Here is a 16,921-nt window from a genome sequence, read left to right on the forward strand (position 1 = left end):
TAAATAGTTATTTCCATTCCTTCTCCTTTAATCTGTCCTTTGAATTATTTCCCCATATTTCTGTTATTGTAGAGGTTTTCCTCTAAGACATATCGATTACTAGAAAAACAGCAAATTGTAGAATAATATGTATAATATGAATCTAAATTTGTAAAGAGCCATATTAATCCTATATGTCATATTATTTATGAATTTATACTTATGTGTACAGATATATATGTACACCGATACACATATTTGTTGTCTTAAAAATGCATGCCAAAGCTTAAGTGGCTTCCCCTGGGAGATGAACTGGGAGAAGGGTAATGCATGATGCCATTTCTCACTTGTTTACTTCAAGACAGATGGAGGAAGATGATGACTATGTGAAGTGTCCAAAATGTTTGGATGCTTATGTTTTGGTGATAACACGATGCTAATGACTTCAGGACCAAAGCATCAAATTGGCATCACACTTACGTTATGTGTAAAGCAATGTGGTGAAAACTAGAAAAAGAATAAAGCCTGATGATATTGTCAAGAGATATTGCTCTCTTCCTGGGGAGAGAAGACTAATAGCCAGAACACATGATTAGTAATATGGAGACATCCATCAATATTTGAACCTCAGCTAGCAACCAGGAAGTATTAAAGTAGTCCAAATCTTCATTCAGTGTTGTAGTAACACCAACGTGGGGTCATGGACTCTAACACTTTAATAATCATTCTTTCCCACATCTGATCCTCTCGATATTTCCCCACAAGTGGAGCTGCTCCTTGATACACTTTCTCTCACCTTCAAACCCAAACCTCCAGTCACTGTTTTCAGACTGATCCAAATGACCTTCCGTCCCGTTCTCACCTACCACTTCTTGGTGCTCCCTTTAAGAAAACTGGCATGTCCTCCTTGGTCTCTTCCTTCCTTCCTTCCTTCCTTCCTTCCTTCCTTCCTTCCTTCTTTCCTCCCTCCCTCCCTCCCTTCTTTACTTCCTCCCTTCCCTTCCCTTCCTTCCTTTTCTGCTTTCTTTCCTTCCTTCCATCCTTCCTTCCTTCCTTCCTTCCTTCTTTTTCATTTCTTACTTTATAATATACAAAAGAAGGAAAGTCTCAGAACTGACCTGGCAAAAATTAACACTTCTTTAGAAAACACAGAACATAGTATAGTTGTGAATCGACACACATTAATCACTTTTTTTGCTCTGTTTCACAGTGATACCACAGTAATAACTCAATATTAGATACATTATTAAGGTATGTGGTGGTCAATATAAAAATCACTAAGTGGGAGAACAGCAGGTAAATTTGTGCAACGAAATGCAGGAAAGTCTCTTTAATGGCAGGTTAGATTCTCCCTGGATCTTCAGGGCATGGGGAGATGTGGAGGGGGGAGGTCAGAGGAGGCAACCCCAGTAGAGGGAGGGAGGTGAACGGTGCCCCAGGGGAGGGAAGCTGCAGACGGCACCGCAGCTGGCAGACGGCTGCCCCTTCCTTAGATAGGAACGAAGCAGAGCTGGTATGAAGGCGGCACAGAGGCAAGCCCCCTCTCAACTGGGGTGGTGTCGATGTCCTTTGGTTCAACCAGAGACTTCAGGGTAAAGTTCTGTAAAATGGTGGTGAGGAATAAAAACAGCTCCATGCGGGCCAGGCCCTCACCCACGCAAAGTCGTTTTCCTGGAAATCGGAAACACAGGGGAAGATGCTCCTTGAATGCCATGTTTCTGAACTACCACAGGACACTCAGTAACTGTATTATGGATGATTAAGTTGATGGGTGAGTGGAAGGCAGGATGTCCAAAAGGACAGTTGGATAGATAGGTGGACAGAGGGATGGAGACACTTGCTGTCCACCTAGTATCATTCTACAAATACTTACTGTAGAAATATTAAGTACTTGCCACTGTGCCAACTACTTCATTGAGTATTCCTGCATTATAGTGGCTGTTTGGACTTTTCCAGTTTCTGTCAATCTTTTTTGAGAATCACACCCACATTCCTTGTCCAGGTGGGACAAAGGGGGAAGGACTGGGAAGAGGGGGCTTACATATCTGTTTCCCTTTCTACCTCTGGCACAAATTCAACTAATGATTTTTTTCCTCATGTACCTTCAAGTCATATGTCTATACCTGTCACTTCCTGACTTTAATATTTTGAATGGCTCCTATGCCTGTCCTATGGGTTATGTCCAAATATTTGACCTGGCCCTTTACATTCTGTTCCCAGTCTGATGTTCTGTGATCTTTCCATCCAGTCTTCATCCACACCCTCAACTCTCAGCTCTCGCCAAACCCACCCCTCATCAATCTCCAACACATTAGGCAGTTTCAAGCCATATGCCAGGCTGTTTCTTTTGACTCAGATGCCTTTCTCTTGTACTTCCTTCATAACCGAGGTCAAATGTCATTTCCTCTTTATAATCTTTGTGATCCCCTCAGAATTCCTGTAGACATTTTGCCCTCACTGGATTTCCTCAGCATTATATTCAGGCTTCCACTGAAACATGGATCAGTTTGCATCATAATTCTTTTTTTATTTCCCTATCCACCCCTCTAAAATGTGCACTCCTTGAAGGGAGGGTTCAGTCCTTGTCATCTTGGCATCCGCAGTGCCAGATGCAAACCCAGCATCAAAAGCCATAGAAAAACTTAAGGCAGTTCCATGTCCAGAGACTCAGCACACACTGCAGGAGTGGAGACCCATTACCCTATAGGGGGTCTGTAGGAAGAGCAAGGGGCTCTGCAATCCTTGATCGTATCCTGCAATTCTTAGGGGTTTCTTGACCCTACAGTTTCTTGGCAGGAGGTTCTGAAATTTTCCCTCTAAAGCAAACATCCTGTTCCATTCCCTGTGGTCCATGACTTTTGTAATATGCCGTGATCTCTCTTCTTTCCTTTCTCCCTGCCCCTTGTGACATAGCTGAAATGTCATTTCTTCTATTATAGTGTTGCTTATTCCATTTTGTGTTTCACTGTTGGGCACGTGAGAGAACAAAGCAGGCAATTTCCCCTCTCGGCCCTCAGTGTAGCCTTTGCTTCCCTCTCTCACAGCACAGTTCATATTTGATTGTACTGATCTTTCCACTCATCTGCTTCTCTAACTGTGTTGTGCCTATTCTGAGTGCCTATTCTGAGCTTGTGGGTGCCTATGTCCCCAAACTCATCTTAGGGGTCAGGGGCACCACACAGAAGATACTCAGCAAAGCTGTAGTATTTGTGTGGCCTTCTCTGGGCATGTGAGGACACTCCAGATGAGTTTCACCTTCTAGGAAGAACTTTTGTGTAGCCCAGTGATGTATTTCGAGGCGGAAATCAACCCATTCTCTAGCTTTCTCCCTTTGGAAGAAAGAACTGGGTCAGCTCCCCAAAGTCTCACTGATCTGGTCCAAGAATGTGGATGTACCCTATGGAGGGAGTGTGCCTGGGCATTGGTGGAAGTGCTCACGACTGTGCACAAAGAGCAGTTCTCTGAGCCCCAGGATATGCAGCACATAATTTCCAACTGATCCCATAAGATTTCTTGTCCCCTGGAGTAGAGATGGACATAAATTTCTATTACCTGTTGAGAAAGGCATGAAGTAGTCACTCTTCCGAAAGTTGCCACTCTTATCCAGAAAGTGGCCAGGATCAAACCTCTTTGGGTTGGGAAATTCTTTGTTACTGTGCATCACAGAAGTCAGCGATGTGATTATGTTTGTGCCCTAGAATGGAGAGATAGATAAATTGAATCATAAAGAATTCACGGTGCTGGAGGAAATATAGGAAATCTCTTAGTCTGATCTTTTTGTTCTGTAGGTGAGGAAACCCAGGTCCAAAGAAGGGCAGTGACATTTCCAGCAAGACAGACGAAGTAATAAAGAGGGATGCAGTTAAGGTCAGTGGCAATGATCTTGCCAAAATGACTTCCAATAGTTGGAGGTATCGAGCACTTGAGTACTTGAGTGCCAAACTTTCTGAAACCTCTCTCTATGTAACCAAGCTGGGTTAAGCAGCACCTGCTTTATTTCATCACTTCAGGTTTAGCACATCTTATATGTGATTTATGTTTTAAAACAGAAGTCTCTGCTGGTTCTTGAAAAGCCAGAAATAACTGGAATCTGTTCATAGGGTTTTTGGAATAAAGGTGTGATGTAATTAAAAATGACCTTTCCTGGGATAATAAATACAGTAGGAAATGTCAAATGTTAATAATGCAATTCATTTTCTTAATTTAAAAATATGGAAAAGCTTTCTTTGCAGATGAGTGCAAGCTAAATGAGGGATAAAATTAGAAATAATATCCTTTTAAGGCAATTCAGGTAAGGATCACCAATTCAGGCTAGGATCATCAACTAATGCTAAATCTCTTGGGTGCATGGTTTGGAAACAGGAGAGTCAAAGTGTCTTCAAGTACCATGCCAGAGATTGTTATTAATTACTTAAGAAAAACAACACATCTGATATGGAGAGAGCTGGCAGACATCTCTTACTAAGGGAGGAACTATAGCATCACCCATAATGGGATAGCCTGATATTGTGTGCCCCCACCTCCCTGATGTGATGCTGTAGGACGAACACATCACCTATGTAGTTTTCTTGCCAAAATCACACAACTGGGATCTAATCCCATGAAATAAATCACCAAAATTGGATTGAGAAACATTTTACACATCAATTGCCTGGACTCTTCAAAAATGTCAGTGTACTGAAGGAAACAAACATACAAAGAAACAGAGGAAAGTAATTTAGTTAGTCACAGAGGAGAAATAAGTTTAATAATAATTGTCAATAAAATCTTAAAAAAGGAAAGCTTTTCCTGGTTGTGACTATGGGTGAGAAAAAAAAATGGAGGGGAAGTACTGACCATTGATTGGGGCAAGATCCTTTGCTTCTTGGTAATGGCTTCAATTTCTGCTCCCCAGAGATGGCATAGAAATTGTACCCTTAGCAAATGCACAGCCCTTCCTTTAGTATCGAAATAGGATTTTTAGTTATTTCTATTTTTATTATAATATTAATTTGTGCTGGCATGGATTTGGATAAAGTAGCTTGTTGCCTATCAACGAGAATGTCTGAATAAATACAGAAACCATGTGTTAGAAGGCATCGGAAAACTGATGAGACAAAAATTTGAGTCAAGGTTGCAGTGATGGAAGGAACTTGGAGAGGTAAGCTGACAGGTGCAGTCAATTTTAGGCTGTGTTCATTTCCAGTTTTGAAGGAGGGCAAGAAATTTTTATCATTCTGTCATCCTCGTGGAGGAGGGATGAACGCTTTCTGGAAGAAGACAAACATTATCTGAGCCTCTGTATTTTTCATATACAATCTCTGTTATTTAACCAAAAACTACAGGGCATTCCAAGACAGAATTTAGAGGTCACAAACAGAAGAGAGAATGGAGTGAGAGGCAATAAAAATAGACCCACTGTAGGGAATATTTCCCACCTAGTTTGAGGCAAGCATTATCTCCATATGAGAAATTTAAAAAGAAAACTTTGAGAAAGAAAAATTGCAGAAAAATTTCTTTTATGAATATAAATACAAAATGTAGCAAATAAAATCCAGGTTTGTGTGTGTGTGTGTGTGTGTGTGTGTGTGTGTGTGTGTGTATTTAGTGGGGACATAAGGTCCAAAATAGAGGTATGTATTTGAGAGTCCTCCATTTGATAAAAATATAAATCCATTAATGACAAAAAACATGCAAACATAAGAGGGGCATCTTTCTTAATCTGATAAAGAATATAGACAAAAATATATATAAAACATGATTTTCAATGGTGAGATATTAAATCCCCATTCCTTCCTAGAGATCCAAAACAAAACAAAACAAAACAAAACAAGAATGCCTATTACTCTCACTTCTATTCAACAACTATCCTGGAAATCCTAGTCAGTACAATAATGCAAAGTTAGGAGAATTGGAAAATAAGAAACAAAACAAATATTAATGCAGCTTGCATTATTGTGTACATAGAAATTCCAAAAGAATAAACAAACTACCTATTAGCAATATTAATTGAATTTGTCAATGTTAATTAATAAAATAAATTCCATTTCCATATACCAGAAAAAATTGGAAAGGTCATTTAAAATAATCATACAATTTATAATAACATCAAATATTAATTACATAGGAAAAAGCCGAAAAACGATGTGTAGGCCACTGCACTGAGAACAAAAATTATTGAGAAAATTGAGGAAAGCACAAACAAATTGGGAGCATTTACCATATTCAAGAACTGAAAAGATTCAACATGTGAAGAAGTCAATTCTTTCCAATTTGTTCTATAGATTTAATGGCATTCCAACCAAATTCCTAGAACAATGTTTTTGGAAATCGACAACCTGATATTAAAGTAAATAGCTAAGAGGGGCCGGAGCACTATTAAAGAAGAAGAACAAATTTGGAAGACTTAGGCTGCCAGATATCAGAATCTGCAGAAAGCTTTATAATCCCTAACTGGAAACAACACAAAATCCATTGTGCTGTCACAGGTATGATTATTGCACATTTCTTATCTCCCCTGAGGGCAGAGCGTTGGAATCATACTGTGAACATGAGAACTTTGAATGCACTGAGGTGCAGGATAGGGGAAACAAATCTTACCTTGGGGATGACATAGTTCCTGAATTTAATGTCACTGATCACTGCATGGGGCACGCCAGTGGGCACGAAGTCAATGTATCTCTGGATCTCGTGCAGCACGGCATCCGTGTAGGGCATGCTGCTCCTGTCCTGCATGCAGGGGCTCCGGTGTCTGCCAACCACGCGGTCAATCTCTTCCTGGATTTTAGCTGATAAGACACAAGTAAGAACTGATGGCAAAGCAGAAAAATTCACATGTGCCATAGCAACTCAGGGTTACATGAAGTATTACAAAAGTGTCCCAACATTGTTATAAACATAAATTACATGCCCAGAAGTACACCTAAACACAGAGAAAATTGCTATAATATGCATATATACAACTTTCCTAAAAGCTAGGCATTAAGATAAGTCTGCAAATACCTATATATTAGAACACAGGATGATCAATACATAAAAATAATGAAATGCTTCAAAATATAAATAGCATATAATTGACTCAAGAAATTACTGTCCTTGCAGACAGAAAAACAGAAGTCAGATATTAATTTTATATTAAAATAATACACGGTATTTTAAAAATTACATTCTACTCCTGGATCTTGATGGACATATGTGTTTGCTTGTGGGTGTCTGTGTGTGTGCAGTTTACAATAGTACCTTCTCCATCCTCCCCACCCCAAAAGACCTCCACTTTGAATCATTCTTGTCGTTTCTTTTGAAACGTATATTCAAATTTCTAAATAATCACACTTTCTACCACTATCAATTAATCATTTTTAGATAATATCTAATGACTTTTTGTTCAAAGAGCTGAGTGATTTGCATCTCTACCACTATCCCATGCAAACACAGACACACATCCACAAACACACACACACGTGCACATGCACACACGTACACCCCCCCTTTCACCAATAGATTTAAATCACAATTTTTGGTTATATTAATGTTCATTATTTACATATTTAGGACTACGTAAATGTTCTCTGGTAAGATAATTATAATTATGTTTCATTTTGTGTACATACTTGCCCTTAAAAATGTATCTTTATTTGAATTCCTCGCTTTCTAGTTGATGATTTAGAATGATTTCTAACTGATCCTGTAGCTGTTTGAAACTCCTGGCAATAATTTCCCAAGTGCTCAGGTCTCAGATAATCGATCACATCTCTTTTGTCATCTTCCCTCACAGCTGCTCTGCCACAGAGTCCATCCTAACTGGTTCTTTCCCAGGCCTGGTGCCCAGGGGCCTCCCTGAAACTCCATTCTCCTACCCAGGTTTTCCTAATTCCTGGAGCCCATGGCTTCCTCTGATTTGGTTTCAGACATTTGGATGGAGCAAATACTCCAGTATCTTTATGAGAAAATGAAAAGAAAGGGTACAATTTTCACAGTCTTTCTATTAAATCACAAGATGACAATTGCATATGAGAATCCTGATGCCATTTTGATTCCTAATCCTTTGTATATGATAGAAGTATGATATTGAGAGATTAGGAAATGAGAGAAGGTCATACGCGCCATGTGGAAAGACAGCTAACTCGTCATCTTCTATAGTAGGAAATCAATAGGTAAGACTGATTTTCTTCTCCGAAATTTTTTATGATTTTTTCTTAAACCCAATGTTCTGACTTTCCATGACACTGTGTCTTGGATGGATGCGTGTATTTCATTCTTTTTGTGGACACTTGGCAAGAATTTTCTATCTGGATGTCAGAGAATGGAGGTCTTTCCTTTGTTGCTATTCATGCCCTGCAGTGGGCTTCTGGCTGCTGGATTCCGGAACTCAGGATGGGGAAAGTAGCTAAGGATCTCAGAATTCAAGAGATGGACTCCTTCCTAACCCCTCTTTTTGGCTCTGCTCTTCATTCATTCCGGGTCTCTGCCCATGTGCCTTAGTGCAGGACCTCTTGGTATACCTTCTCTAGAAAAAGTCTCTATCCTTATATAGGAGGAAGGGAGGGCAGGAATTACATGATGAAAGAGTTGTAGAGCAAACTTGGTGGGGAAACCCTCCTATTTTTGGCCTCATTTTCTCTTACTACATTCTTTAACATTTTGTACTTCTAAATACCAGACTCTTGTGGATTGCAAGGGCACAAATTGACTTTTCCTTATTGATAAATATTCCTCATCTGACATTTAGCTTGCATTTCATCCTCTCTGCTGAGTTAGTTATCATGTCTCCATCTGCTCTCTGTTACAGAAATTTATTGAAGATTTATCAGCTGTTTCCTGTTCTCCTCTCCTCCAACTTTAAAAGTGCTAATTCTCATTTATAATTTATAGTTATTTCAGTAGTATCCTGTATTGCTTATCTGTTATGCATGGTTGGAATCTCTTTAAAGGTTAATTTCTAAGACTAAACTATTCATGAAACATAAAAGTATTAATAAAAGATCTTATCATTGCAAGAATTGTGTTTTTTGGACAGAGACTAACAGAATAAGAAAGTACCTTAGGCACAACTTCTCCCTAAAGAGCAGGGCCTTCTTTTATGAAGCTAACTTTTTAGAATACTTGTCAGACTTTGTACATTTTCCCAGGCTGCTTCCCTGAATTTCTAGAATTTCCAGAAATTTCCAGAAATTGAAGCTCAAGTCTTCAATAAGGAAGAAGTCCATCATCCCTAATCCAGCAATGAACACTATTTTCAGAATGAGGAGAGATTTCTACAAGCACATTCCTACCATTCAAGTGGGCTTATCACTAACAACATTATGCAATCCTAGGCCAATGCAAATTGTCTGCAGGAAATCATCTCCATTGGACTCCAGACAGTGCTCGAAAGCTTCAGAGCTTCTAGTCCTGCATCCACAGTTCCTCACTCCTTTTATGAGAAGGTGTCTCATTTTTATTCCTTCATCATATTTGGACAAATGACAGCTGGTGGCTGTGATAATGGATCTTCTATAACACAGTCAACATTGAGTACACTACAGTGCTTTGCCAACTTCTATGCCAAAAAACACCCTGCCCACCATCTGTGGTCCTACCTGCAACCTCTGGGTACTTCAGCAGGAGCAGGAGTCCATATCTCAGGGTGGAGCTCGTAGTCTCTGTCCCAGCACCAAATAGATCACTTACAGTGATTGTCAAGTTTTCCATGGTAAATTCAGACTGTGGATTGTGTTTTTCCTAGGGATAATTTGATGAAATTATTTGATGAATTTGTTTGCCTGCATATTTAATTACAGTGAACCCAAAATAAAATAATGAACCTTATTTTAAAGTTAAGGAAACAGAAAGATGGAGAGTGTACTGTTTGAAAAAATATTTTATAGTATATTGAAGTCTGTGTGTTAGTTGGTCCAATCTTTATCTCCTACTCCTTTCAACCTAGCTTTCCTATAAGTTCCATTTCCCAGCCTAATTTAGAGTTGTGTTGGCCATGAAATATAATTCATGCAGATGCAATATAAGCAGAACCCTGCTGGTGCCACTTTTCTCTTTACTTCTTAGTCCAAAGACAGATGGGAACATGGAGGAGGGGCAGATACAGTCTTGGGATGTGAGGATATGAGCATGAAGAAGGCCTAAACAGGAAATACGGTGAAGAAAAATAGAAGATACCTGATGTCACGATGCTTCAAGGCTGCTGTGTTGGCCTTGGATAGACCCAAGTGACTATTTGTAGGGGATAAATATAAACCCACTACTTCTTAAATTATTTAATTGTGTTTTCTCTTATTTGTAGACTAAAGATAATTGATAGAAAAGGGTAAATGAGGATTGTACCATGTAAGACGTTTTAAGCCTGAATCAAGTGTTTGCAATTTTCTTCAGTTAAGAATTTGTGGGGACTCAGTATTGCCTGCAGACTCATTATGAAGTATAAACTTCAAAAGATAGTATGGCAGTGCAACCAGAATGGACTATAGGCAGAGACTCAATTCACAAATACAATGGGGAGCCAGCGCTATTGTATTCCACATGTGAGACATCAGGCAACTGGTCTAGGAAACACGTGCAACAATGGGTAGGAGAATACCCAAATGGAAGAGACACAACAAACCTGAAGACAGAGATTTGCTCATTAACTGCCCATGAGGCATGAAGGAGAGAATGGGGTTAATGCAGATGCCAAGGCTAAGGGACTCACTGACTAGAGTTCCCATAAATTGAAGTCAGGAGAGTGAAACACACTTGACAAAGACAACTCTGGTTAATCCTTTCCTTCTCACTTTCCCAGACACTGTGTGCCATGATCTTTTCCATCTTCATTTTAATGCTTGCTATTTTGTATTTTCTAACCTTGCAATTGTTTCCATTTCATCTGAAGTGAGCGTTCTGCTTCTCCTCAGGTAGCTTATTAGTGCCTTGAGAACAGGACCCATGTATTCCACTCATTTAACAAGTCAATTGTAAAATCTTCCATGAAGCTTAGTGCAGATCCATGCACACAATAAGGATATAAGCACTATTTGTCTGTTCTTTTAAACATCCCTGGTATGTACAGAATCAATCAAGAGACCACAACATACACAAGCAAACAACTGAATTTTCTTTGACACTTTACCTGTTCCATTTTGATCAGGAAACAGTCAATATAGTCCCGAGGATCGTTAATGTCCAGGGATTCTTGGTGTTCTTTTATTTTTTTCAAAGCAAATTTTTTTAAAAATTCTGAATTTTCAAGTACTTTGTTGTGACTCCCAGGGAGATAATCTATGAGAACAGGGAAAGTATGGAGGAACTAAAAGAGAAAAAATCATTTATTAAAAAAAAAACTTTGGATAAAGACTTATGTCATATTGCCCACCTCTGGTTAGAAACTGGAGCTATAATGATGAATAAAAAAGCACCTCCATCTTGAATTCTGTGTGCTGATAGATTTGAGGGAGAACATTCTGACTAAAGGATCAAAATGATACTCACCTGCTACACACATATATCACTGTTATGAAATAAAAGAATCGTTATAGCAATTATCATTTTTACAATTTTTTCTTACAAATTTGGAGTAAAAGATGGCATGGATTACTATGATTCACATTTGTAGATGAGGACAAATGGTAAGGGAATTTGGACAGCCTGGTGTAGAGCATAAAGCTAGTACCTGCTGTTTCTTTCTATCGAGCAGCCTCAGAAATAGAATTGTTATTGTAAAACATGGAGGGGCTCAAAGGTACCATAAAAGCCAGCTTTGCATTTTATACATTTGGTGGCTGTGCACCAGAGCAAGTAAGTGACTACTCTAAGATCACACAACTATCATTAGGCAGAGTCCAGGATAGACCACCTCAGCCCAGCTCAGACACCATAAAACCCAATCATATTGTCATCTAACCCAGTGACGTTTTCTGCTAGGGTCCCAGCTGAAGAATCAAACACCCCTACACCTTACTCAGTGTTTCCTGGCCGCACCGTGGTCCCAAAGATTCTCCCTCCTTGATATCTTAAATTAGGATATTTCTGCCAAGTAATGTGATGAAGACATCTCCAAGACTTGTTGAGAGGACAAGCTTTGTGGGTGAGGGAAGCCTGTTAGCAAAGGTCTCGGGTCTCCACTGAGTGCTATGGCCATGCTTTTGAGAAGTCAGCAAGTATTTTCTGGGAACTGGACTTTGGGTTTTAATGGAAAAACCAGTGAACAGGGAGCCAATGACATTGAGTTTCAGCTCAACATTCTGGGCACGTGGTTACTTGTATTGTAAAGAGCTTGCCTATCTTTCCCCGATGTTTACTCTATGATGCCAAGCTCAGGCCAGGACTGGGGTGTTCAAACACTCATTTCACAGTTTGATCCATACAGAATTTAGAACTTGTCAGAGAAAAGAGAATAAATGGTTTCTCAGGAAAAGGGATCTTGGTCTCACCTGAACCCATGGGGTGCTCAGAATCCTGAGGTTTTCATTGAGTTTTGCCATCAAGGTAAGAAAATCCTGATCCGTGTAATCAAAACGAGTGTGGAAAACAACAGAGCAGATCACATTGCAGGGAGCACAGCCCAGGATAAAAGTGGGATCACAGGGAGACCCTAAAGAATTGAAAACATTTTAAAAAACACCATGAAAATGTATCTATAAAACTCTTTGTCTTTGAGATACAGGGAAAGATAGTTTTAGAATCACTAAAATTAAAAGGTAGTTTTAGAAGCACTAAAGCCATATGTATCTAGCAATTCTTTCATCAGTCAAAAATTCAGCATGCATAGAATCAATGCCTCACTTTACCCCTCAACCTAAGCTGACCATTCCCTTTTAAGTGGTTTCATCATGGTTTTCCAAATATCCCATTACCTCCACTGCATTGATGTTACCTTTCTAACCCAACCTCCCCGATATTTTGGAGGAAGAAAGAAAAAAATGTAAAGAGGCCACTGTTCAAGACATCTAATAATTTAAAGTATCAATGCAGAATCAACTCTGTCTACAAAGCCTGTAGACAATTAAGCATTGATATAGGAAGGATGAGAATAGTTAGGAGCCTCACATTTTTGAAAACATAAGTGGTTGATGGAACCATATGTCAAACCACCGACGGGAGATCTGAAGAGAGAGAGATTATGGGTAAATTCACTATTTGAAGTAATAAATGTAAAAAAGTAAAAGCCATCCATGTTGTATGGGAAGAAAAATTACAAAAATGAATTGAACTTATGAGAAAAAGTATTGCTTACCTGAAATAAAAGCAAATCAAGATTTTTGTGTCACAAACTTAAGTAACAAGTATGGCAAGGAAAAAAGTTTACTTGATTAATGCAGTATTTTTATTTCTTCATTTCAAAATAGAAAAAAAGATAATCCTGAACTAGTTGTATCCATTATCACCTATCAAAACCTCAAATTTAATTTATTGGGGCAAAGCTGTCTTCTCTGTCACTTTCTGGGATTTGCTCTGTATTAGCTGTCAACAGAACACACCATGCCATAATAAATTTTAAGACTTGACCACCATTTAGGTCAATTCCATCATTTTACAAATGGAAAAATTAAAGCAGAGGAAAATTTTCTTTTTTGGTTGGGGATTTGTAAATGAAAGAATTGTTATCAGTGATCAATAAGCTTTAGATGCAAAAAGTCCACAAATTCACATCTATAAAAGTAACTAAGGTCAACTTGAATCAAGTGTTGTGAAGAAAAGACAAGACACCGAATATTAGGAACCCTTTTGTGATTCGCTGTGATGATGCCAGGACCCTTTGCAAGTGCAATCCGAAACACTCCAGGGTAATACGCTTTCCGACAAGATTTTCTTTTAGCAAGGGAGGTGAAAGGTAATTTGGGAAGCCTCTGGGATTTCTTTGTGTGTGTGTGTCTGTGTGTGTGTGTGAGAGAGAGAGAGATTCACAGAGAAAATCTGATTTTCAATCTTTCACTTCCTTTCAAAGAGGGTGAGTTAGAATCCAAGGCAAAAGTCAGAGTATTGAGGCAAGGACTTCCTAAGTCAGAAGAGCTGGCAGTAAGGGGTACATAATTACCACAAAGGTTCTAACACAAAATCCACTATAGAAGAGGGAAAAGATAGGCAGAGGAGAAAACAGAGGCAACTTACAGTTAGGCAATACAGGGTAAGTGTTATTTATAATACTCAAAATCTAGTTAAGTAAATCCTTTTCAAGTCTGGTATTTATAGCCTGGTTTTTGTGTATTTTATAGAAGTATGCTTTAGCATCTATTTCTTAAAATATATAAATCAGTTGTGTGGGTAATGAGTAATGTTAAATAATTCATGTTGATAGTTTAAAAATCGTCCTGAGTTTAGAGGAAATTCACAATGGTGAGAGGTCCACTAGGAATCCACAGATAATCTTCATGACTGGGCAGAGCTGCAGGCTCAGGCCTTGAAGAAACCCTTAGACATGCCAGTGAGGCTGCCCATATACCTGTAGTCCAACTAAGGAAAAGCACAAGTCACTTGTTTCATGCTCTGCTGGGAAATGAGAAGGTCATTCCCATGGTGTCCTGGAAAAGTGTTCCCTGGTGAAATGTTCTGTAACAGGTAACCCAGAATGAAGCTATGGGATAAAGACTGCTCTTTAACTGTTAGAGAAAATGAGACTCAAAGCCCTCTATCTACATGTTGTTATGTTTTGCAAGTAAACAAACAGATCTCAGGACAGAAAAGGATTAAATAAGCTTTGTATACCCACACTGTATGCACAATCATACATATACACCTACACAGACATGCACACACACACACACAAGCACAGAGACACAGAAGCTCCCTTTGGGCTTTCCTTCAAACCCAGCCTCCTCCACCTCAGGGCTGATGCTGCTACTCTCAGGAGAGACCCTGCTGCTACTGAAATGTCTCCAAGGATGCCTAAGAGGGTGGTCTATGACAGTTGGCAATAAGAGTAAAGAATCGCCCACCGTTGGTTTTCCGCAGCTCTTCCACAAGGCAGCAGGCTTCCTCCTGAACACGGTCCTCAATGCTCCTCTTCCCCATCCCAAAGTTCCTCAGGGTCATGAGGGAGAAGCGTCGGGTCTCCCTCCATGTCATTCCGTTGCTGAACACGACTCCTACAAAGAGGGGACACAGACACTAGGAAGGAGATGCTGGTCAAGGAAGGGGTTCTGGGCAGCCCTGCTATGGACCAGGCTGTCCTGAGGAGCAATTCAAGTCTCTGTTCTCAATGCCCTACTTCCCACCCCCATCACCTCTGCCCAACTCAGGCACACATCCACCTACCTAGTCCTTTAGAAGTTCTTTCAGCCAGTGGGAAACTGCCCCTTCCAGAAAACTCCTCTCCATGATCAACCAGAGCTTCCTTCACTGCTTCATACCCATGCAGCACCACAGTGGGCTTCCAGCCCAAATAGAGAGTGAACACAGGGCCGTAGGTTTCAGAGAGCTGGGAAATGGGAAGGAGATGCAGATATTAGCAAAGAAGTGGCTGTTTGGTCTCTATCTTGTGCATATATTGTGCAGACTGATGTTATGAGAATATTGTTGATGTTTTTTATCCTGCCACACACAGTTCTCAATATTCAGAATGTTTATGTGTAAGCATGTTGGTTATTTCTGGAGGTTCTCTGACATGCCAGGCAATGGTATCATCAATATTGTGAGCTAGGTTTATTTAGCTCATTTTACAGATAAAGAAACTGAGGTTCAGAGAATTTAAATTTTGTATCCATGATCCCCCATATAATAAATAGAGGACACATTTTGTTCCCTGCTTCATCAACTTCAGGTGCCTGGTGAGTTTATCACTTCACAATTGCCCATTTTGTCAATACCCAACTGATGGCGTTAGGATCACCTGAGAACCTCTTCCCGTGGGGATTCTATTCAGTAGCTGCGTGATGAGGCCTCGAAATCTGTATTTTTGAAAACTACTTGAGATAACTCCAAGCCCAGCCCATTTGAGTTCTGGGGTGTTGCTAACACAGAAAGAGAGCGGGCGCCACAGAGGCTGTGCCGGGACAGGCAGCATCTCCTTCCACCCTGCAGGCTCCAGAGGCCACAGGCAGCAGCTTCTCACAGAGCCCAAAAGGTTTCTGTCCCCACCCAGTGGGCCCTGACCGAGAACTTTCTTTCATTCACTGATGCTGTCCTGAGCCCACATCGCTATTTCCTTAACATCAAGCCCAGTTTGCTCCTTCAGAGAAGGTTAGTTTTTATGGCTCAAATGAACAAAACACATGATTTATACAGTAGATGGCTTCTTGAATGAAATCTGCAACCACAAAAACAGTTCTATTAACCTTGACTTTCAGCCTGGAAATCACAGACAAGAACTGAAACAGTGAAGGGCAGCCGCACGCCCTCCTTTTGCTGCTTGGCCACTTTGTTCATTTCATGCCACCCTACAATACCTAGATGTTTTGGTTCTTGCAAAATTCATTACTTCATTCCAGTATTTGTGAAAATGATAGAAAAAAACAAAAAAGGAACAAAAACAACAAAATCTACAGGGGAAGTTTACTCTCAGGATGTAATTGACTTACCAAATGAAGGGCAATGGAGGAGCCTTAAAGCATACTTACCTTGCTCAAAGATTTGCTGATGTCCTTAGCATTTAACTGTAAGATATTTCCAATAATTGGGAGAGGAGTGGGGCCAGGCGGGAGCTTCCCATTCCCATACGTCTGTTTCCAGAGGGAAAGGAGAAGCAAACAGGAGAGACAGAGAACAAGAGCCACGACCGGATCCATCAGAACCTTTTCTTCTTACTGAGGCAACTATGAACGTGCAGTCCAAAGTCTTTATATCACTCTGCACTGTGTGACCTTATAAAGTGACCAGTCAGGTAGATCCACTTGGATCTTTTCTGATTGGACTTTGGCTCACTGATAAAGGCTGTAAAATAGTGTACTTTAGCCTTGCTTTCCTTTATTCCAAGGGTGCAACCTGGAGATTATTATTTAATTGGTCTTGGGTGGGTCCCTGGTATTGGTAATTTTATTTAAATTAAAAAGCAATGACA

General features: G+C 39.9%; 1 protein-coding gene across 1 annotated transcript; it reads right to left on the reverse strand.

Moving 5' to 3' along the window:
• Positions 1-999: 999 nt before the first annotated feature.
• LOC119510634 (cytochrome P450 2C18-like) lies at positions 1,000-16,692 on the reverse strand. The gene is made up of 9 exons (XM_037805047.1): positions 16,482-16,692; positions 15,181-15,343; positions 14,862-15,011; positions 12,360-12,520; positions 11,060-11,236; positions 9,537-9,678; positions 6,559-6,746; positions 3,532-3,673; positions 1,000-1,650 (listed from the first exon to the last, which is right to left on the reverse strand). Exons 1-9 carry the CDS (start codon positions 16,647-16,649, stop codon positions 1,469-1,471), a joined length of 1,473 nt encoding a protein of 490 aa, XP_037660975.1. The 5' UTR covers positions 16,650-16,692; the 3' UTR covers positions 1,000-1,468.
• Positions 16,693-16,921: the final 229 nt, after the last annotated feature.

Source organism: Choloepus didactylus, chromosome 15, assembly GCF_015220235.1.
Source record: "Choloepus didactylus isolate mChoDid1 chromosome 15, mChoDid1.pri, whole genome shotgun sequence".
NCBI classification, from domain to species: Eukaryota; Metazoa; Chordata; class Mammalia; order Pilosa; family Megalonychidae; genus Choloepus; species Choloepus didactylus.

Coding starts and splice junctions, on each gene's coding strand:
- LOC119510634 (XM_037805047.1), bottom strand. CDS start 16,649: ATGGATCCGGTCGTGGCTCTTGTTCTCTGTCTCTCCTGTTTGCTTCTC. Junction 9,679..11,059: donor TCCTGATCAAAATGGAACAG/GTAAAGTGTCAA, acceptor AATTATCCCTAG/GAAAAACACAATCCACAGTC. Junction 6,747..9,536: donor GAAGTACCCAGAGGTTGCAG/GTAGGACCACAG, acceptor GTGTCTTATCAG/CTAAAATCCAGGAAGAGATT.